We start from the raw sequence: 23,678 nt of genomic DNA, 5'->3' as shown, positions 1-23,678 counted from the left end.
AAGATCACACACACACACAGAGATCACACAGACGTCACACACACACACGAAGATCACACACACACACAGATCACACAGACGTCACACACACACACGAAAATCACACACACACACACACACAGATCACACAGACGTCACACACACACACGAAGATCACATACACACAGAGATCACACAGACGTCACACACACACGAAGATCACACACACACACACAGATCATACATACACACACAGAGATCACACAGACGTCACACACACGAAGATCACACACACAGATCACACACACACACAGAGATCACACAGACGTCACACACACGAAGATCACACACACACAGATCACACATATACACAGAGATCACACAGACGTCACACACACACACGAAGATCACACACACAGATCACACATACACACACAGATCACACAGACGTCACACACACACGAAGATCACACACACACACGAAGATCTCACACACACACAGATCACACAGACGTCAGACACACACACTTCAAACACACAAACTCTCACCTGCGTACCGCTCAGGTGTTCAGTTCAGGTGCTCTCAGAGAGTGGCCACGCCCACAACAGGCGGCATCACCCCCCCCCCTTCCTCCACTTCCTTTCTCTCTCTCTCAACAACCCCACTCACACCGGCACAGAGAACACGTCACAGCCACGTACAGCCAACACAAAGACACACACACACGCGCAGCTTTCGGAGATACACTGCACAACAACAACAACCACACAATTACACAGTAACATACGTATACATACACACACACGGTTGTTAGGATCTCCGCTGCGGCTGGCTAGCCGGCATGGCTCTCTCGCAGGAGATGTGTTTGGCCGACCACAACGTCAACTGGATTGCCAGCGAGTCGAAGCCAGAGTACTTCTACAGCGAGGAACAGCGAATCGCTCTCGAAGGTCTCATCGACGGCGGCACCGAGACGTACGAGGCCGTCCTGGAGAAGTTCAGCATCAAACCGTTCCTGTCCCGGGAGGAGATCGACCGGGTGAACAACTCGAGCAGAGAGCAGCGGAGTCGAGGTTCGACGACGGACCCCGGCGCCAATGTCGGAGTGGACGCGGATGCAGCCGCCGAGACGGAGAGCACGGCCTCGACGGACGGTGACAGCTCGCTCACCTACTGGCCGGACCAGTCGGACGATGAGCCGCCGGCCACCCTGGACATTGGCTGGCCGGACGCGCAGGGCTATAGGGGGGTGACCAGAGCCACCGTTTACACGCAGCCGCCCGGGGAAGGCGCGGCCAACGTGAAGGAGACCGTGAGACGGCTCGTACAGAACGCGCAGTCGGTGAGTTGTTCCGAGAAAGAATCGACAACCTTCCCCCACCCCAGAGATGGATGGAGGTTGATGCGATACGAGATATTGGCTTTTTTTAAACGGATAATTGTTTACATATGTGTACAGTATTAGGATTTGATTGTGAGAATGTGTTTTTATGGGGGCCCTCTATGTTTCTATGAGTAGAAGCCCCCCACCCCACCTTCAGCTGCTTGGAACCCCCCATAAGTTCTTCCTCTGCTTGTGTTTCGCGCCACCACTCATCACCTGAAACGCTACCCAGGTTGATTTGACACTCGAGCGGGACACGCCTGCACGCGGTGAAGTTTGAGTCGGTTTATCTTGCGGACGGAAAAACTGGCTCCCCGCCATAGGAATGTGGAATTCCCACCTTAGGATCAGGGCAGACTATTGCGAATGCATACTGTTAATCCCACGGGTTTTGTTTCGAGAATGTTGGGTTTGTCCACCGGTCTTTAGGTTTATCCTTGGGATGATGCGGAGTGCTGGAGGTTTTTTTCAGTTTCAGTTTCATTTATTTGGTATAGCCCTGTGAGCCATTCGGCTCTTGAATCGGGTGCAACCGCAACAAACAAAAACATGAACAAGAAAACTTCTTAAAGTGACTATGTGACTGTGCAAACAGAAAATCCAGGAAAAGACAGCAAAATATTGCAGAAAAAGCACCGTACACCAACGCTGTGTACAAAAATCCCAGTGGGATGCAAGTCAAACAACAACAAGACAACTTAGATTATGGCCATCAGTCTAACTCCGTACTACAACAAACAAACATGGCCATACCAAAACACGTTTTCAAAATCACCAAAATAAAGCTATAAAAGCAATCTAACAGTGATCATAGGAATTGTGACCGAATTTTCCCAATAAACGACATAAACAACATGTACCACCAAACCTTTCAGCCATAGCTGAGGCTAGGTTCGCGTTAAGGCAGCGCTAAGGTTGGTGTTGTGGCTGCCCCAACTCTAAGATAGGATTAGGTACATCGCAATGGTTGTGGTTTATGTATAGTACTGTACCCAAACTCTAAACCTAACACCAAACTTATGTTCTAGATTTGAAGCTTTCGTGACTGCAAGGATTCATACTCTTTGGTTTTTTCGGTAAAGTCACGTAGGTAAAATAAAATGAATGAAAACAAAATGAATGAAAACTAAATTAAATCACAGTGTTTAATTTAGTTGTTTTCATTTTATTTTACCTACGTGACTTTACCGAAAAAACCAAAGAGAGTACCAATCTTATGTCTAGCATTAACCCTAACACTAACCCTATATGTAGCTGTCGCCCTAACTCTAACCTTACTCCGAACACAAACCCTAAATGTAGCTCTAAACACTAACCACATGCGTAGTTCTTACACTAACCTTGCAGCTAACACTAACCAGATATCTAGCTGTAATCCTAACTTTATCCCTAACAATGACCCTGTTTCTAGCTCAACAACCCTAACACTCGTCCACACAATGGCTGATACTCTTGTAACAACAATGTCAGAGATAGGGGTTGTGTCAGCAATCGTATCGTTGTTCGTGCTAGCGATATAGTTAGAGTCAGGGTTCATGTTAGACATGGACTGGTTTAGTGTTATATACGATACTGGGGTTGGTGTTCAGACATTGGTTAATAGCAGTAGCAATCATCATTAATACATGTGCACCGCCCCGGAATCGAACCCAGGTTGAAAGAATCACAATCTTCCATGATACCACTCCACCACTGCGGCAGCGTAAGGCTGGATTAACAACAGCTCGCATGACCCAGAGTCATATGAGCTGTTGTTAACCAGTCACCTTTCCATAGATCCCTACCGTGCTGTATGAGGGCCTGCCCACGCCGCGAGGATCATTTGACCGTACTGTACTCATGAGTGCTGGTTAGCGGTGGGCACTTAAACACGGGACCATAGAAGTACAGGACAACGATGGATGTTGCTGCACTGCCCACTGCTGCTGGCCAGCGTAGTACTGCAGCTGCATGTGCCACCCTGTGCTCTGCAGGCTCGACGCCCATCCAAACAATACTCGGGCTGAAGTCTGCTTAGCCTCCAAAATATCAGCAGATTGGGTACATTGCAGGTGACTTGATCACACGTGTATGTGTGCATATATGCATGCGATAACACGTCACATACCAGGCCATCACATATCCGCCCCAATCAATTAACCACCCACACCTATAGCCCCGTGTACGTGCATGGTGATACTGTACTGTCGTTTTCTGTAATTGTTCACATATCCGACCTTTTCCCATATGGCTCGCTCTGTCCCCAGCGAGTCATGTTCGACGTTGTTCTGTATGAGTGTGATTGATGCTCTGAAGTGTTGTGAAGCAAATGTGTCATTGGGATAGCCCAGGAGTCAGAATAACTGAGAACCTGTTGTTGAATCCAGGTTTCAGTGATTAAGCACTTTTAAATCTCGATTGTAAACTAGTTTCTTTAGAATCGCTTTTGTGTGTTTAGTTTGTTGTCCTCGTATTAGCACGGTTGACTACATACGGTGCAAAATAAGTTCAATGTACATACATACAATCCAGGTTCTGAAGTATGGAAGAGTTGGTGTCTCGGCCTGTTCACCAATGACTGCAGGATAACGGCCATCATGGGAGATTTTTTTTGTCAATTGGGCAAACATTTCGAGCTTAAACAAATATTAGTTTGACTGCCACACGACAACCATTGCTCTAAAGCACTTGTGCACGTGAAAGTGCGAGCTCCGAATGTGGAAATTATCTCGGAAGTAGCTCTGTGACATCTCCTTCCACGATCCTTTTGTCTAAAAACGGAGTCACTATCCACTGCTCTGGGGGAATTTTCATTGGACACGTGATGTCATGTCACAGCACCTACAGCAGAATTTCAGTAAAACACACAAAGTACAGGATGCCCTTAAAGCTGACGATACAAATTGTTAAGGACCACAAGAATGCATTGATTGTTGGGCCGTAAGTATTTTCAAAGGACTGGGCAGACGGAACTCTTGACTGAAGATGAGAGAGATCCTGATGAAAACAGGTGGCCATTTTACGAGTGGGTGGGCAGTGAAAAGTCCTGAAAGTAGAGAAAATAGTCTCGTAGTTGCAACAGCTGCTGTCATCTTTAGGGGGCATTTTTTGCGGTTATGTCTGAAAGCGATTTCAGCTCGTAAATCCATCTGTGGACCCTTAAACACACAACACTTTTGGGGGCCAGTGTACTGTTCGTGAAGCACCTTTCAAGGCACTCGTGGGAGCGGCAATGTTGACGTTGGCCACACCTAGAAGCTGCAGGTATTAATTTTAGTCTGAGTCGACCTAGGTGTATGCATCTTGCTACAGCAAGCAGTTACCACCTTTGGCATGCGCTCAGGAACTATTCGCAGAGCTAAAAAATGGGTGAGGGTGTACCCTGTTCTGGGACTGTAATAATTACTCCTAACCAACAGTCCCCAACCGCACGTAATGAGAGATTGACAGCTGTGAGTGAGAGCCTGTGGTCGGCGACCCTGTCTGGTGTGTGAGTCTGCGTGCTGTTTATGTGTGTGTGGGAGTAGTGGTTAGCATACCATGCCACACAGAACCCGGCGCCGTCAGTTTAATTTCCGGCCACGGCTAATGTCAGCAGCGAGTGGTATTAGAACGTGTTCTAATACCACTAGCCTGGGACTCCGTGTGGTGTGTAAACATCAACAGAGGTGAGAGATGGTAGGAGCTTGGAGAGGCCTTCATCCAGCAGTGGATTGACCATGGCTGGTGACGATAATAATTGTATCCCACCAGGACAAATATATTTGTAATATTTTGTAAATAAATGAATCAATGATGCAATAAATGAGAGTTACAAACACTGTTTCTCCTACAATTATATTATCATTGTTTGTATTGGTGGCGACTGCGCATGTGGCCTCCAATCCAGCGCTGTGGAAGCGGGGGTATGTGGGTCGCACTATTGTCGTGAAACTCCATTCCCATGGGGTGTCGGGGTGCTCTACCACGGCTCGCCAGGAGGAGGCAGTACAGCAAGTGGACTGATCTCCATCCGTCTCAATCAGCACGGGGATATGGTGCTGCCCCCTCGCGCACCTGGGTTTTCTCCCGGTTTCACAGTTTCCTCCCACGTCTATAACAAACACTCATTGATTGGCTGAAGATATCTTTAAAAAAAACACAATGCAGGACCCTCCTGAAAAGGAGTCACACGACTCAAATGTGGCTTTCCTGGGTAGATAGGTCTTGCGACAAGCAGTGCTGCACCTCCGTGTGTCAGATAACGGCCTAGAAGATTATGGCGCAGGACTCCTTCTGATGTAACATCAATAAACCGATTCATCAACATGAACACACTTTTTCACATTCTGCAAAGTGTCACATTTTAAACTGCGATGAGTAATCCTCAGAATTGTGCAGCCTTTGGTGAACAGGCTGAGACCATCACTTGGTTGCACTCGAGAAGCCGGTTTAATAACGTGTGGCTGAAACCCAGATTCGGAAACCCATCGTAATGTCACGTTAGAGAATGGCCTGTGGAAGGAAATTCATTATAACTTATTCTGAGATGCCTCTTTGATCATGCATTAGGGAAGCACTTTCCCCAGGTACCACTGCAATACAGAAAACTCCAGTTGCCTGGCAATAAAGTTTTTTTTTGGCTGCTTTTCAAGATCTGGGAATTTTTGCTAAATTAAGTGACACACCAAAGTAAATTTGAAGGGCGATTTAGTGCGGTCACTGGTGACCAGGCTGAGACCATCAATTGGTCACACTTGAAAATCCGGTTTGATCGCGTGTCTGCGCTTTGACCCCCGGGTCACTCAGCCACGTCAGACTGTTTTTTTTTGTCAAGTAAAAAATATTTTCTCCCACTTTCAATTAAAATCCCAATGAGTCACACATCACACACATATTATGCTCCGGGTGGAGGAGTAGGAATGTATTGGTTCACGCGAGCGCTTCTGAACCCGGCGGCAGCCAGAATTTGACACGGCTAACATCAGTGGCGAGTGACGTCTGAATGGTCCTGCGCCCGACGCCCCACTTCTCCGTTTTACGAGCCCGCCGTACTTACGAGCTTGGTGAAGTATTTTCAAACATATCCCATCACTTACATGGCATTGAGAGGACCTTATCCAACATGGTTGCTAAACATAGTTATTATTATTTTGATGTTGTATTGGATGCGGCCGAGTATGCACGTGACCATTAAACCACAGTTGCAAGACAATTGAACGAATGTTCCCATGGGGAATGTGGATTTGCGTTGAATGGGACTTACACGGACAGCTTGCCTTAACATGACCAGCCCGGCAGTAAATTGTCCAGGTGTGTTACAGGCATGGGTGGAGATGAAAGCCAGAATTTGGCTGAAAAGCGAAGGCGTTTACCACTTAGTAATGTCTGTAAATGACATCACACACACTGGCAAATACAAAGATTCCCCCTATAGCCTTAACAGACTGTTGGGGCAAGCGCTGAAAGCGAGCACCTTATGAAAGGCGGCATTGGGCACGAGGAGATAGTGTTGGCAACACAACAACTCAGCTCACTGTGTCTCACCAATGCTGACGTTTCACACACCGCATCAGATCGGTTTAGATATCACTGGCCACTGATGTTAGCCACGCCAAGGAGTCGAACTAAGCTCACCAGGTCCGTACTGCTGCAACTATTCGCTCCTGACACAGAGACAAAGACCCTGGGCCTCCCTTATATTGACTCGACCTCAAATGAGTACGTGTACCTGGCGCGGTGTGTAAACATCAGCATTGGGGAGACATGGTCAGGTATGGTGCTGGCAAGACCACCACTGCATGTGCCGTGTTGGCCTCATAAGAGGTTTGTACCCACACAAAAGAGAAAGACCCCCCGCTATAGAGCCTATGTAGGTTGTTGGAGCAAGTGCTGTTAGTGCTGTACAATTGGTGTCTACATTCGTTACCTAAGAGTGTGAAAGTGAATCGCCCTACGAGTGTCCACATGAATATAACGAGAATGGAGAGCAATGTTCACCTCTGTCGGTGACACTGAGCTCGTGGTGGAGATTCCACGTTCCCATGACAGGAGAACACCTGTCCATAGGTCAACTATTGTAAACTTCCTACAAAGTTCATAATGAAGGTTTTTGGATCGCGTAAATGTGTCGAAACCCTCCACCACCCGACACGGCCAATCAGTAAAGGATTTGTCACGTAAGCAAAACAACTAGTTCACTTCTTCAGCCCACCAGTGTGTTTAAGAGTGAATCCACAACATTTACAATCCGAGTACGACGTTTCGCTGGTAATTACATCCAGCATCATCGGGCGATTTGCCAGAATAGTGGGTGGTGGAGGGTTTTAGACAAATTAATACCTACGCGATCTAACCCTAAAACGTGTATTATTATTTAATATTGGTCGCGAAAGCCTACGTGTTAAACTTCCTTGAAAGTTGTTCACCACCATCATCACCATTGTTCATGGTGATGATGGTGCGCAGAGATAGTGTGCGTGTCTTTTGATCTGTCAAAGCGAAACTTTTGCCGAAAAGTTAGATCTGCTTTCACTTCATAAACTTAACAAAAAGTTAAATGTTTGTATCCTGGATGGACTCAAAATATTTACAGCATCATATTTACTCTCACGGCTGAGTTAATAATGCCGTTGTTGCTTATGATGATTATCATGCTTCGGTTACCGATATAATGCTGTTGCTGCTCCTAATGTTAATAATAGGGTTATGATCATGACCAATTAATGATCTACCTTTGGTGTCTCCATCTTTGCACAATCCACCAACCTCCATCTCATTATCTCTGCACGACAATAATATCAACCGTAATAACGACGTATACACCATCCGCCTGCGACACATATATATATCGGTGTGTATGTGACGAGCAATCACTGAGATCTTGATTTGAAGCTTTCGTGACTGCAGGAATCCATACTCTTTGGTTCTTTCGGTAAAGTCACGTAGAAGGTAGAAAAAATAATAATAATAATAATAGATCACGACGTTTCGATGGCAGCACAAGCGATCGTCTTCAGGTGAGAGAGAGAGAGAGAGCTACTGAAGACGGTCGCTTGTGTTGCGATCGAAACGTCGGGATATATTATTTTTTTCTACCTACGCGACTTTACCGAAAGTAAGCAATCACTGAGGCTGGAATCGCTGAGTTGCTGCCATGCTCTACGGAGGCAACAGCCGCTGCGTGTGGGCGACGCAGCTTGCCGCTGATCAAACAGGCGGTGTGAGACGTGAGGACGGCTGTTTTGTCTGCGGTGTCACCGTGTGCCTTGGCGACTGTGGTGGAGAGCGGTGGCGCACCGGTTAGCGCTGCGCTGCAACACGAAACCTGGCCACCCGAGTTACGTTTCCGCTCACGGCCAACGCCACTGTCGATTATTTGAACTGGTTCTGGGTCTCCTCTAGGTCGACTCAGCCTGAATTGAGTACCTGGTGGGGTGTGGGTTAACATCGCGACTAGGGAGACAAAGGCGGCCGGGCGTGGTGCTGACCACCGACTCTTTCGTGTACCGTACCGGCCTTCATAGGTGCTCGCTAGCAGCACTTGCCCCAGAAGTCTGTTAAGGCTGTGCAGGGTATCTTTGTCTTTGTTTGTGCGTGTAGGGGGCGGCTAGGCAGTGGTTAGCGCATTGCACTCTGAACTTGGTGAACTTAGTTCGAGTCCCAGCCATGGCTGATATCAGTGGCGAGTGATGTCTGAGTCATATCCTTGGCTACCTGTAGGTGGTCAACAAACCGTGTGTGTCAGTCACCCTATGTGTGCCGTGTGTATGTGTACACAGCCATTGAAGGTGGTGATTCTTGTGGTTTTGAGTTTTATGATAATTTATGCTGCTGCTACTACTCAGCTGTTGCTGGCACAACTGATGATGATGCTGCTGATGGTGATGTAGCCGCTGCTACTAATGAGGTTGCTGTTGATGCTGCTGCTAATTATGGCCATGTGTAACTGCTGCTGCTACTGACGATTATGCTGCTGCTGCTGATGATTAGCACGGTTGGCTTTGTACGGTGCGAAAGAAGTTCAACATACATACACACATGATAATGCAATTGTTGGTGATGTTACTGCTGCCACAACCGATGCTGTTACTGATGATGCTGCCACTACTGATCACGATGCCACTTATGAAGCTGCTGCTGCCGCTGCTGAAGCTACTGCCGCTCATGAAGCTGCTGACGCCGCTGCAAGTCCTAACACACCTCCATGCCCTCCGCCCTCTTGCCCTCTCCGCACCCCCCCCCTCACCTCCCCTCGCTCGCCACACTCAGCTCATCGCCGTGGCCATGGACAAATTCACCGACATGGACATATTTCGCGACATCCTGGACGTGATGTCGCGACGGAAGGTGGCCGTCTACATCGTTCACGACGAAGGGAACATGCCCTTCTTCCTGAGCATGTGCGAGAGGGTCGGGATGCACGCGGGACACCTCAAGGTAAGCGCTGGGGGAGGGGGGGGGGTGGGAAACTCCAGGCCGGCCGTCCAGCAGAGTTTGGCTGGAGAGGCGGTCTGAATCGCGCGCGCAGGCATAGAGGCAGTTCTCGAGCAATGGTGCAATCATTGCTCAGGGCGCCACAGTGTTTACTACCTCACCTGGTGTACGGGAGGTCGTGGATTGGATCCTGACCCTGGCGCCTGCTGTATATGTGGAGTTTGCGTGTCCTCTCCCCGCGGCCGCATGGATTTTTCTCCGGCTTCTCCGGTTTTTCTCTACCACATTTAGAATCAACGTCGAGGATGTCGAGGATTTAGCTGCTATACATTTCCAGGTGATGAGCCACTTCGTTGAGCTATCATTTGTGCCCAGGTCGCTTCTAGTAAAGAGCTAGATAGCTCCATGCGCCTTACCTGGTAATATTAATTTTAAAAAAGTACCTAATCGTAAGCTCACCGGGGACTTGCAATCCAGAGCTTTTCACAGTTCCATCTCCTGGCCCTGCAGTTGGAACAATGCGGCGAGTTTCTTAAAATCCCTCCTTCATCTCCACCGATACCCCTCCCAGCAGTGCAACTGAGTACGCCTCAGTCGATCGTTAAGTTGCACGCGTTGGGGTAAAGTGTGGGTACTGCCAATTCTTCCAAGCCCTTTTTGCCAGTGTTGTAGAGTAGACAACTGTACTCTCTGTCGAGGCTCCATAGAGACTCCCCCTCGTGGAGACCCTTCCGCCTAGCGGTGGCGTGGGCAAGCTGCTGCAGGGCAGCGCCTTTAGCCGTTTGTTTTTTTCACCACAGCTTGGGTACACCGCCGTGTGTGCGTTTTAGCCATCGCCAAGTCTCACCGGGGTCCAAGCCCTGTAAACTCCACCGCACTCGGGAACCCTGGTACATAAGCGCGGGCGGCCCGGACTCGAAATTCGCGCAAATAGTGACACGAACGGTGCCTCGGTGTCGCTGACACGGCCACTGTGGGGCCCCTGAGCCGCCCGGCCTCCTCCCCGCACTTGGTATTATTAAGTTACCGTGGAAATGTTCCTTCACCTATTTTAATAAAGGAGGACTTGACATCTGTATAAAGGACATTGGCTTGTGCGAATATCGCCCAGAGCCAAGAGCTTATAAATAGACGGGTCTCTATAGGGACGGTTAAAGTTCTACTGTGGGTGTGCATCGGTCTCATAGTTCTGCATCATCATCATCTAGATTGAAAACTCATTTTTAAATCTAGTTTGAAAACTCATCTCTTTAGAACTGCTTTTTGTGTTTAGTTTGTTGTCCTTCCCCAGCACCTCCAATTACGACGGTCGTATGTACGTATGTATGTTGAACGTCTTTCGCACCGTACATTGCCATCTGTGCCAATGGAAGGTGCGTGTGTGAAAGAAGTTCAACATACGTACATCATCACCACAAGCCATGGTCAGTCCACTGCTAGATAAAGGCCCTTCCCATGGTGTCACCATCTCTTGCGATACGTTGATGTAACAATTCACCGAGCCACCTGCACGCGAGCCTGACTCCTTCATTCCATCTCTGCGGGGTCACGTCCTCTCGTGTGCAAATCCCTCTCTTGACTGCCACTCCATCTCGACCACCGGCTCATCAGCTGCCATTCCCTTTCGCGACGTGCCCTACCCAAACAGTCACAATCGTGTCCTTAACCTGCATGTCTATTGCAATCCATGCGTTCCTTCTTTCAATGAAAATTCGAGCATGTGACTCTCCCATGTTTTGTCCGTACTTTTGAGGTTTTGTAAAAAAACAAAAATTTGAACTGAATGCCCACGTGGCTATGTGACAATCTCGGAAAGCTGGGATTGATTCCGGGTATTAGTGGACATCCACACATCCTCTCCTAGGTTAACTCCACCTGAAATAAGTAACTTAGTACTGAACATGAGGTCCGACAAATATGGCTAGGCCACATTGCCCTATGGTGTGATGTTGCTAGCCTTAATAAATGCTCGCTAACAGCACTTGCCCAAAGAGTATAAGAGGCTGAAGGGAAGACATTGTATTTTTCTTTTCATTTGTTGAATTACTTTTGTAATATGATTGAGGGTACTTGGATGGCACTCACAGCCAAACAGGCATCCTTGCTCAAACAGGTTTCTACATCGGATAAGATGAGATGAGGATTCATTATCTGATAATACAAAGGTTACGTATCCGATGAGACAACGATTCTGTTTCGAATTGGTAGAAAGTTACGTATCAATTGTTGCCAAGGTTCTGCGTTGGTTGAGACGTGGATTCTGTATCAGAGACTCGGATCCTGAAATGGATTCTGCATTGCATGGGGAAAAGGTTCTGTATTGCTAGTGGGTTTAACAGTGCTGTACGAGATGACAAGTGGATTCTATATTCGATGACGTAAGGTTTATTAGTTCTACACCGGATTGGTATCACATTCTGCATTTAATGCGGCAACCATCGCCCACCAGATGAGGTGAGGATTTTGAATGGGATGATATACATTTTCTGTGATTCATGCGGACAAGGGTTCTATTTCATGACGGGGTCGATCGTTGAGTCAAAGATAAGACGGGGGCTCTGTATTAGATGAGATGAAGGTTCCTTATTGGATTCATACAAGGGACCTATATGTCACCAGGGTCGCCCTCTTGCTGTGACTTTGCTGTGGTGTTGAGAGCTATGCCGGGGAGGAGGGGGGGGGTTTCTGCCTCCCGGCAGGTTTAACCACACCGCACTGGTCTCAGGCGAGGGGCCTGACTAACGACAGCATACTGGCGCCTCCACGCTGCGGGTTGGGCGTAGCGCTAACAACGCTACCCCGGACAAAAAGGTTTTGTTATGGAAACCAAAATGAGAAAGAGAGACAACACTTAGGGCCACAGTAGGCTCAAGCCTCCCTACAGGGCAGTATGACCACTCCTGATGAAAGCCTGTTGGAAGTCAGGAGTGTGAAGGAGCGCCTCATGGGTCCTAAAGCCAAGAGAAGACTCGATACGTGTAACGTCCGCACCATGTACGAGACGTCAAAGACAGGCCAGGTCCTCCGTGAAAACGAAGAGATTCAATCAAGACCGTGAAGGATGAGCTGGCAGCGATCGACCTCTCTTGGGGCGAGGCTCAACGTGTTGCCAAGGACAGGAAGAAGCGGAGGGAACTCATTGTGGCCTCACGTCCCATAGGGGATGAAGAGGATTCACTAACAAATGTGTCACCAGACAAGGGTGAGACGATGGTCATGGATCACGGGAGACAAATGGTGCATCGGATTCAGAATACCAAGCGTCTCATTTGTACCATCTTCCACTAATTGTGCTCAGGCCAATCGACGCTTGAGAGACGCGTCCATGTTTGCAGATTGTTTTTGAAACATGCGTATACATATTATTGCCCTACAATGCTTTCTTGATATATTAGACCGCATATGTATATATTTTAAGAAATCTGCCCGGGGCTTAACTATCTTGTTACCAAACTTTAATATTGGGTGGGCAGCGTGTGAATGAACGACCACAATTTCTGCGGCTGTGAAATAAATGAAATAATTTTTGGGGAGAGGTGTCTCAGGTTTTATTAAGTTTAATGGGTTTTTTTTTAAACACATTTGCACCTCTTACCGCACAGGTCTCCCCTGCGGTTTTTCTGCACAAAGCCTTTATCTCTCTGGGCGATCTGGAGCAATCTGTACTCCCTAATAGAGGGGTAACAGTGCACGCACCCAAGCGATGAATTTGCCACGATCGAGGGTTGCGAGTGGAATTCACGATTCAGATTTTCTTTTTTTTATAAATATCGCTCTCGGCGTAGCGGCCACTAGTTGCTGCAGGGGTCATATGAACATACCGAACCAGTTACTAATTTCAGGCTGAATAAATCTAGGGGAGGCAAAGGACCAGTTCTGATAATCGTCACTGGTGCTGGCCATGTGCGGGAATCAAACTAGGGTCGTCCGGTTCGTAGCGCAACGCGCTAACCACTGCACCACCGCTCCCCATCATCACCACGTAAAAATAAATAACTCCCATTAAACCTGCACTGGAACTCCCTTGCGTTAACTCGGCCTTAAATTAATACCTTCTGTGGCGTGGAAATATGAGCAGAGGGTTCTGGCCAACCACCTCCTTGTTGTGTATCCTTTCTAGCATGAATAGGTGCTCGCTAAGACACTGGAGCTATGCACTTTTAAATCTCGGTTGAAACGCATTTCTTTCGAAATGCTTTTTGTACTTTAGTTTGTTGTCCTTCCTCCACAGCTCCGATTAGTCTGGTTGGCTGTGTACGGTGCAAATTAAGTTCAACATACTTTGTTCCCCTTACACACACCCACACAAAAATATATCCACGTCAGTTAGCAGACGCACTACGAGCAAGCCTTCTCAGCCTGCCCTCACTTGTCTGATGGCCTCTCCCCTCCAGGTGATGTCACCGAATGTGCCTTAGCACGCTCTGCTTCTCTTCCGGGGGATTGTAGTAGCTCTAGTAATGATGCTTCGTTTAAACGCCGCGTGTGCCAATCCACCGCTGGATGAGGGCTCTATAGGATGGGGCGTGTGTTCATCTCCATCATTGCACTTCGTCTTTCACCGACAATTCTCTCATCGTACTACGCCTCTTGTCTGCCACTCTCCCATCGCGCTGCATCTGTGTCTCCACCCGTGTCTCTCTTCTCTCAGCTGACTACGTCTCTACCTTTCACGATCGACTTTTGGGTTCTGTCCTTGCGTACGGTTGGCAAAACGTTTCAGGAGCTCGATGTGAAAGTCGAGGTCTGCTGCTGGCCGCGACGAGAGGGCCTCGGGAGATAAGGAGTTTGTGTCGTCTTGCTGCTCCTCCTACATCAAAAGTGTGCAGACGACAGTGGTTTACTCTGTGGTCCACAGTTTGTGTTGCGCTGTTACAATCGCACTGCGGCGCTTATGTTTAATTTCAGTGTTTTGGTTCATCCACGACATTGATGGGGCCACGTATTTGATTTGCAGTGAGGGAAAAAAAGTATTTGATCCCCTGCTGATTTTGTACGTTCGCCCACTGACAAATAAATGATCAGTCTATCATTTTAATGGTAGGTTTATTTGAACAGTGAGCGACAGAATAACAACAAAGTAATCCAGAAAAACGCATGTCAAAAATGTTATGAATTGATTTGCATTTTAATGAGGGAAATAAGTATTTGACCCCTCTGCAAAACATGACTTAGTACTTGGTGGCAAAACACTTGTTGGCAATCACAGAGGTCAGACGTTTCTTGTAGTTGGCCACCAGGTTTGCACACATCTCAGGAGGGATTTTGTCCCACTCCTCTTTGCAGATATTCTCCAAGTCATTAAGGTTTTGAGGCTGACGTTTGGCAACTCGAACCTTCAGCTCCCTCCACAGATTTCCTAAGGAATTAAGGTCTGGAGACTGGCTAGGCCACTCCAGGACCTTAATGTGCTTCTTCTTGAGCCACTCCTTTGTTGCCTTGGTCGTGTGTTTTGGGTCATTGTCATGCTGGAATACCCATCCACGACCCATTTTCAATGCCCTGGCTGAGGGAAGGAGGTTCTCACCCAAGATTTGACGGTACATGGCCCCTTCCATCGTCCCTTTGATGCGGTGAAGTTGTCCTGTCCCCTTAGCAGAAAAACACCCCCAAAGCATAATGTTTCCACCTCCATGTTTGACGGTGGGAATGGTGTTCTTGGTGTCATAGGCAGCATTCCTCCTCCTCCAAACACGGCGAGTTGCTCTATTTTGGTCTCATCTGACCACAACACTTTCACCCAGTTGTCCTCTGAATCATTCAGATGTTCATTGGCAAACTTCAGACGGGCATGTATATGTGCTTTCTTGAGCAGGGGGACCTTGCGAGCACTGCAGGATTTCAGTCCTTCACGGCGTAGTGTGTTACCAATTGTTTTCTTGGTGACTATGGTCCCAACTGCCTTGAGATCATTGACAAGATCCTCCCGTGTAGTTCTGGGCTGATTCCTCACCGTTCTCATGAACATTGCAACTCCACGAGGTGAGATCTTGCATGGAGCCCCAGGCCGAGGGATATTGACAGTTCTTTTGTGTTTCTTCCATTTCGAATAATCGCACCAACTGTTGTCACCTTCTTACCAAGCTGCTTGGCTATGGTCTTGTAGCCCATTCCAGCCTTGTGTAGGTCTACAATCTTGTCCCTGACATCCTTGGAGAGCTCTTTGGTCTTGGCCATGGTGCAGAGTTTGGATTCTGATTGATTGATTGCTTCTGTGGACAGGTGTCTTTTATACAGGCAACAAGCTGGGATTAGGAGCACTCCCTTTAAGAGTTTGCTCCTAATCTCAGCTCGTTACCTGTATAAAAGACACCTGGGAGCCAGAAATCTTTCTGATTGAGAGGGGGCCAAATACTTATTTTCCTCAATAAAATGCAAATCAATTTATAACATTTTTGACATTCGATTTTCTGAAATTTTTTGTTGTTATTCTGTCTCTCACTGTTCAAATAAACCTACCATTAAAATTATAGACTGATCATTTCTTTATCAGTGGGCAAACGTACAAAATCAGCAGGGGATCATATACTTTTTTCCCTCACTGTGAGTCCCTGCAACTAACAGACATACATTTTGGCCAAATAACTACATGGCCTAACCCAAAAATCTATTATGAATCATAATTTAGGAACACCACAGGTAAGCACAGGTCTAATACAAGCAGCATATGGTTACGTTACATTGGTCGGAAGAACTCCGAAGGCAAGGTCTAATACAAGTACACAAACCAAACCCCGTCGCTTTTTCTCAGTCAACCTCAATCGGTCAAAACTGTGCAGTTCACCGTCATGAAGCTCAACGCAATAACACACACACACAGGTCCCGGTGCTTAATCAATTCCTGCCAGCCGAAAACGGCTACCAGTTGCCGAACCGTCCGGGTCAAACACGCCCGTACAAGTCGCCACCATAGCACGCAACATGTTTGCGCGGTTTGCTGAAACTCCCGTGTTGACGGAACAATTGCTCTTGTCAATGCAAAGTCAGCAGTGGTCGGCTGATGTAGACACTGGCCCCTGCCATGGGAATGTGGAATTCCCCACCCACCCACCCCCCACCGCCACTGGCTCAGGAGCAACCGACAGAGATGAGCGCCGCTCTCAATGACACGCCGTTTTGAGTGAGGAGACACCGACACATTGTTGTTGTTGCTGTTAACAGCGTCACGTCAACAAATTCCCGAGCGATGTTTTTGAAAGCGGGAGATATCGCCTTCCTTTCCCACGGGGTGTGGGGGTGAAGCGTCGCGGCGTGCCGTTTGGTGGTTTCTGAAACGGAGCAAACACAACAAGCGACACGAGACAAAACAAGCGTGGCCCTGGATGGTTTTTGTTCTGTGGGGCTGGGGGAGGCGGAGGTTTTCCCTCTTTGTCTTCCATCGCAGGTGAGGCCACGGGACGGTGGCATCAGGCCACACGATCTCCTTCGCAGCAGGCCCCACGTCCTGCCTACGCTCAGCCAAAGTGTTCGGTGGAGAAATAAATAAATACCATACGCTACACCTCATTCACATATCTCTCCCTCAGCATGAAAAAAGACAAAGTATTCTCTCTTTTTACACAACCCCTCAGCCACATGGCTTTCTTGCGGGTTGCGTCGTTTCAGCTTCATTCGTTCCACCGAGCAAAGTCCGCACCGGTTTTGGTATTCAGTGTCTCATCAGCAGAGTCAGGCTTGCGTGAACTGCCAGATGTTATAGGCAAAGGCCTTCTCTGTTATATATGGGTCCAAGCCTAACATGAAACGAAAAACCTCTATTATGGACGAAACTGTATAATACATAACACAAAATATTCATTTGTGCTGTGGAGAATATGAATAATGAGAAATGTGTGAAGAGATGGACATGGGAATGGGAAGAATTGTGTGATATTTCGATGCTTATATTCTCCATGACGATACCTTCGATTATTTTGTATTATGAGCTGCTCGGGCTACTCGTCAAACTCACTGCGCGCACTGGGGAATAATAATGGGTTATGAATGTACTGCCAACTCTTGGTTATCCGGTGAAACATCGTTGGGGAGTGGGGGGGGGGCTGGCGGGGGGGAAGGGGTAGCCCGCATAAAACAAAAAAAAACACAAAAATGCATAACATACGAACTCTGTCCGTCGGGATCTTGGCGCAGTTCGCGAAAATGCTGAGTGATTGTGAAGACAGAATGTGGCGTCTCTCTTCTTATGGCCTCTGACGCTTGCCGTCACGTGGGCACGGAGCCTCTGACCCCAAAACGATTGAGGATCAGCAAACCGTGAAACCAGTGAACGCGTCAAAATATGAGTTGAGTATTTATTCACAAGAGTGGCGAATGGACCTTTATACATTCATGCGCATGACATATATCGCCGGTCATTTATATTTCCTTTTCAGGCCACAGTGTTAATTGATGAATTTGTTGAGTTTTCAGTTATGGTTTAAGTCCCGCTGTTTCGAAGCCTATGGACAATCCACCTGGAATGCACCTCTCGTCATATCTCAAAAGCTAAGTAGGCTGAGAACCCGGATAGTGTTTGAATGGGTGACCACTGCACAACCCGGTCGTCAGAGACGGCCGGTTTGTGGTGGTCAGTGGAGGTCATTGGAGCAACATTCAATGTTGTACGGGCACTTCTACGCTCTGACATCTGTGCTTCTCGCCTCCACCAACCCGCGCGGGGCATCATAGTGAAGCACGGTCAATGAAGCCCACGACTGACAAGACGTGGGGAGGCCCTCGTTCAGTGATTAGTGGACAAGGGGGCTGCAGACATCTCGGGTAACATCAACCAGATGTGTTTGAATTCGAAGAAGTGTGATTCTGAAAAATGGTGCCACGGACTTTGAGCCTTTACCTGGGAATGTGGAATATTCCTCGCTGGATCAGGGCCACCAATGGAAGTGAGGCACCGCGCAACTGTTGGCCTGGGCAGGGAGGCAGACACTTTGATGCGTTTTTGACTCCGTTCGCCTGCCCAAAACTTGTCCGAGCATGGGTGCACGCACAATTAGCGTGGCCTAATGTTCCCCCTATGTGAGTTTGTGCTGCAATTCAGCTGCTCGTGGGTTCAGTGAAAAATGTATCCGGATCATTTTGCCATGCCAAGAAAATGAGTCACAACTATGGAGCCTAATTTCCACTTTCACAATTTATCGTCGACTTTCTTGCAGTTCAGTCTAGAGAACGGCCTTGCTCTGTATAGACCAGTCTTGTTTTGTATTGGTCAGCCTTGTTCAGTATAGATCAGTCTTGTTTTGTATTGGTCAGCCTTGTTCAGTATAGATCAGTCTTGTTTAGTATTGGTCAGCCTTGTTCAGTATAGATCAGTCTTGTTTTGTATTGGTCAGCTTTGTTCAGTATAGATCAGTCTTGTTTTGTATTGGTCAGCTTTGTTCAGTATAGATCAGTCTTGTTTTGTATTGGTCAGCTTTGTTCAGTATAGATCAGTCTTGTTTTGTATTGGTCAGCCTTGTTCAGTATAGATCAGTCTTGTTTTGTATTGGTCAGCTTTGTTCAGTATAGATCAGTCTTGTTTTGTATTGGTCAGCCTTGTTCAGTATAGATCAGTCTTGTTTTGTATTGGTCAGCCTTGCTCTGTATAGATCAGTCTTGTTTTGTATTGGTCAGCCTTGTTCAGTATAGATCAGTCTTGTTTTGTATTGGTCAGCCTTGTTCAGTATAGATCAGTCTTGTTTTGTATTGGTCAGCCTTGTTCAGTATAGATCAGTCTTGTTTTGTATTGGTCAGCCTTGTTCAGTATAGATCAGTCTTGTTTTGTATTGGTCAGCCTTGTTCAGTATAGATCAGTCTTGTTTTGTATTGGTCAGCCTTGTTCAGTATAGATCAGTCTAGATCCGTATAGAGCAAGCTGCTGGTTTAAAGCCTCCCCAATGCCATCCACACGGAGGCTGCACATTCGGGCGTATTCTCTCCTTTGGCTGCCATTCCATCATCTGTCTTACTCATCAGACACCATCTCTTCTAGCCATGATGTATCCTGGAAAATCCTGCTTGCTATACGTTCATTAACAGTCAATAAAATGTCTGATTTGCAAGCATTCTCTGATCTGTGTGTTCTTCTCTGCGTCTCGGGGCGAAGCTAAGCATGCATCTGTCTTTGTGCACTTTGCAGTTATCCTTGCACTTAATTTCTTACTTACCGGGTTTTGATTCATTGCATAAGAGGTAATGGGGCACCAAATGAAAAGAATCCCTTTCACATCTCTTCAGAATTTTAAGTCCCTCTGAGTTTGTCGTATAGAGATCACGAGCATTATGATACCCAGTATATTTTAACGTACTGTTCAGTACAGATAAAATGGTTAATCTGTTAATGGTCGAAAGGCAAAAGTAGAAGACGAAATTAGCTCCAAAAAATGTCTAAGCCAGCGTGGGCTTCGGTGGGTGCGGAACTGAGACATCCATTGCACAATATTTTCCTGTAACATGATTTTCACATGATATGCCAAGAGTTACAATGACGCGAGTGATTAAGGTAAAAAAAAAATACTATTTCGAATTGCTCCATGAGGCTTTTGAAGGTGCTTGCTTTACACAATTTAATATCATTGTTTTTAGGGACCTTGTTGAACTTTTAAGTAATACTAGAGTGTGTGCTCTCAGCTCTGTCACCAATTACTCCACGCAAAAGATGTGGCTTTGCGCTTAACTTGGCAAAAATTCCAGCTCTAAATTCCAGCTTTGTAACTGGTGTTTTTACCACCGTGTGCTGATCGTTGCTCTGTACATGGGCGGATGGGAAATTACTGCCTCCTGAATAAGAGGCCACTTTAGGATCGAGATCCAGCCGTAGGGTTCATAGAGCAGTGTGCAAACTACTCCACCACCACTCATTGAACACGTACATAGGTGCATGCACACACAGAAAACAGTGGATTTCGTCAGACTGCCCAGCGTGTTTAAATGTATAATCGCTTAATGGTAATGCGGTCTAAGCGCCGACGCAGGAATTGTGGTTGCGTGTGCATGCGTCCACCTTCTCTGAAGCCACCAGCTTTGACGGCCATTGCATAAGCAGCATATGGTTTTCGGGTAGGCTGTTGATTGATTGTGAAGATTCGTTTATTAATATTGTGACGATAGGCACACGTGAAGAGTTACACAGGCACAGGGACAGAGTGCAGAGATACACAGACGTGTGTCCTTACACACAGCGCAGAGACTTTAACGTAGACATTCAGAAATAGACACGTATGTATGTATGTATGTTGAACTTCTTTCGCACCGTACGTAGCCAAACGTGCTAATCGGAGGTGCAAAGAGACATGCATAGAGACGCATGTACACGTGCTCATGCACATAATTTGATGTCCGGCCATGGCTAACATCCATGGCAAGTGATATTTTAACCAGTCATGGGTCTCCCCTTCACGAACCTGCACTCTCTCGAGTGTGGCGAAGTGTGGTCAAATAACCCCCCATGTTGAGCCATTCATCCAGCAATCGAGTGTCAAATTTATACTTTTTTTATTTACTAAAGTATTATTACTCAGAAGAGCATTATATCTGTTGGATGGCTCAATAATGGCTATGTCCTGTGAGCCAGCATCTGGCTCTCGAGCCAGCATTTTTAGATGCTTGGGTTTGAGCATTTAGATCCGAGTGGTCTCTAAAGGTTCACAATGGACACTCTCAAAGCATTGCCACAGCACTTCTGAGCACTTGGGTTCAATTCCTGGAGCTGGGCTTCTTTTGGAAGGATCATAATGGCTGAGTGCAAGCCAACGCCTCTTGAGATTCTGGGTTCGGTCCATGGAGGCGAATGTCTTTTGGAAGACCGGTAATAGTTACGTCGAAACACTAAGTCATTGATTGAGACCCTGGGTTTGAACTGCTCACTCGTTACTTACGTGCCTGTCCCGTGACCTCCTGCCAGTAAGCTTTCATAGCTGCACATGACCTCAGCGTATACCAGAATATTGGCACGGGCGTTGCAGTGATGCCATCGCCACTTTGTGGTGAACGGAGGTTGTTGCTGAGGTTTTTCTGTGCCTGCCAGGTGTACGAATTTACCGTATAGCATGCGCCCCCAATCGTGGCATTGGCTGAGTGACTCTCACGGTGCCTATATTGTAAAACTAGAATCATAATCATGATGTCCTGGCTGTGTCGGCTTTAGCAGTTGTGCCATACAGGTCGTGCCCACGTGTTGTTCGGTGCAATGTCTGACGTTTCACTCCACTTGCCGGAAGCTTCCTCAACTCCCAGGATGGTACACTCCTGACTGACAATCAAAGCTCTCTCCTAGATGTAGTGGCTGTAATGAGTGCCTGTCATTAGAAATGTAACGATGCTTCGACTGGTATCGCTTTTTTAAGCTCGCAATTTCACGCGTCAAATGTCATATGTTAAGAATCAATGTCGTTCTTCTTTGTATGGGTTGTATGGAATGTGTTCATGTGATCTTGGCAGCCGCTCGAGACTGCTACTTTTTACTTCAACGTCAACGAAAATCGAATCACTTCTTTAAGCGAACTGCGACGATTCATTGAATCACCATGAAGAGAGGGTGAATCGTTACACCCCTACCCTGTGGCTCGTAAGGCAGGGTTGGTGGATCAGACAGAAGATGGAATCTGCTTCAGAACTGCCCAAGCAACCCAAGCAGAACTCTTCTGAAAATGTATCTTGGGACTCGGCGAGGCTTTCCCGGACAAAATCAAAACGTTCAAGTCATGCTGCTTTCTAATTATTTGCAGTCCTGATCAATTGGTGGAAATTGCACAGGAGTGGAACATGGCCAGTCCAAATTGCCTTCGGGGTCAGAGAGTTTAGCCCGTGCCATTTGATATCTTGGCTTCACAATTGGGCTCCTCATTACCTGTGATGCAAACTGGGTTCTTAAGTGTTGTGAGTTGGTGATCTCGGCCCAGTTACCACGAAAAAGCCATTAGATAAAAAAAAAACTATTTACAAATTGGCAAATTATTGCTTTGAGTTTATAAAAAAAATATAGTTTGATTGGCATCAAACATTATTTGCAAGGCGTATAAATGGTGAGCCACGGATGCAGATAAAAAAGGCTCGGTGAAGTGACTTCAGAAGTAGTTCTGCAGCATCATCTTCCTGGACCATTATTTGACGGAATGCACTTGTTAGCTGCAGAGTTCTGAATATGTTATTTTGGTGTTTCATGACATGATTCCATTGGCACATTTGCAATTTAATCTCAAAGAGATATTATATTTCATTAAAAATATATAAATTCTTGGATAATGACAGAGAGGAGAAATGTGTCGGTTATTTGGGTCAAATCGGTGGAGGGGAGGAGGTCAACGCAACCATTGGTCGGATTAACATTTAAATGTACACCCCCGCCCAATTACACATGGGGCTAATTGCTTAATGAAACCATCTTCTGGATTGCAACGCTTTTCTGGTAATTATTTCAAGCGATGAGTTGGTGGTGCTGTGGTTAAAATGCTCCACTCACAAGTTGGAAGTTGCAGGTTCAGATCCCGGTCGAGGATTGACTCGGCCCTTCACCATCAGCATCATCATCACCATGATTTATGTCATCATGAGCCTCACTGCCATCATCACTCTAAGATTCCCCGATGTATATAAAAAAAAATATTATTTCTAATGAATGTAATACTGTATATTACTATAACAATAATTATCACACTAATTTTTGTATCACTACAATCATCATCACCATCATAATCACCATCATCTTCACCAAAGCAATCATCATCACTATGCCTCTGGGGTCTGTGAAACAAATTCCACTGTTGGAAGTTAACAGTGATTTTTACGTGGATTTGCTGATCCTGTCTTGAGAATGCAGAATTGGCACCATATGCTCAGGCCACCAAATGGATATGCATATCGACATATTTCCTGTTCGAGCATGGAGGCAGAGGACTCGTAAGAGGCCGATCGTACACCATGATAGAAGCCGCACCCCGTATCTCCTTT

The 23,678-nt window shown here is 46.8% G+C and overlaps 1 protein-coding gene across 1 annotated transcript in view; it reads left to right on the top strand.

The window, feature by feature from the left end:
- Window positions 1-312: 312 nt before the first annotated feature.
- The window catches only part of LOC116946251 (uncharacterized), a 46,747-nt gene continuing 23,381 nt past the window's right edge, over window positions 313-23,678 (top strand). Inside the window, exons 1-2 of the mRNA XM_032961266.2 lie at window positions 313-1,322; window positions 9,594-9,761. Coding sequence (XP_032817157.2) covers window positions 822-1,322; window positions 9,594-9,761 — 669 coding nt within the window. The 5' untranslated portion in view covers window positions 313-821. The remainder of the gene's footprint in view (window positions 1,323-9,593; window positions 9,762-23,678) is intronic.

Source organism: Petromyzon marinus, chromosome 26 (assembly GCF_048934315.1).
Source record: "Petromyzon marinus isolate PM22_M1 ecotype Great Lakes invasive population chromosome 26, UKy_Petmar_22M1.pri1.0, whole genome shotgun sequence".
Taxonomy (NCBI): Eukaryota; Metazoa; Chordata; class Hyperoartia; order Petromyzontiformes; family Petromyzontidae; genus Petromyzon; species Petromyzon marinus.
Note: the sequence above shows the minus strand (reverse complement) of the source record. Positions and strands in the feature narration are given on the sequence as shown.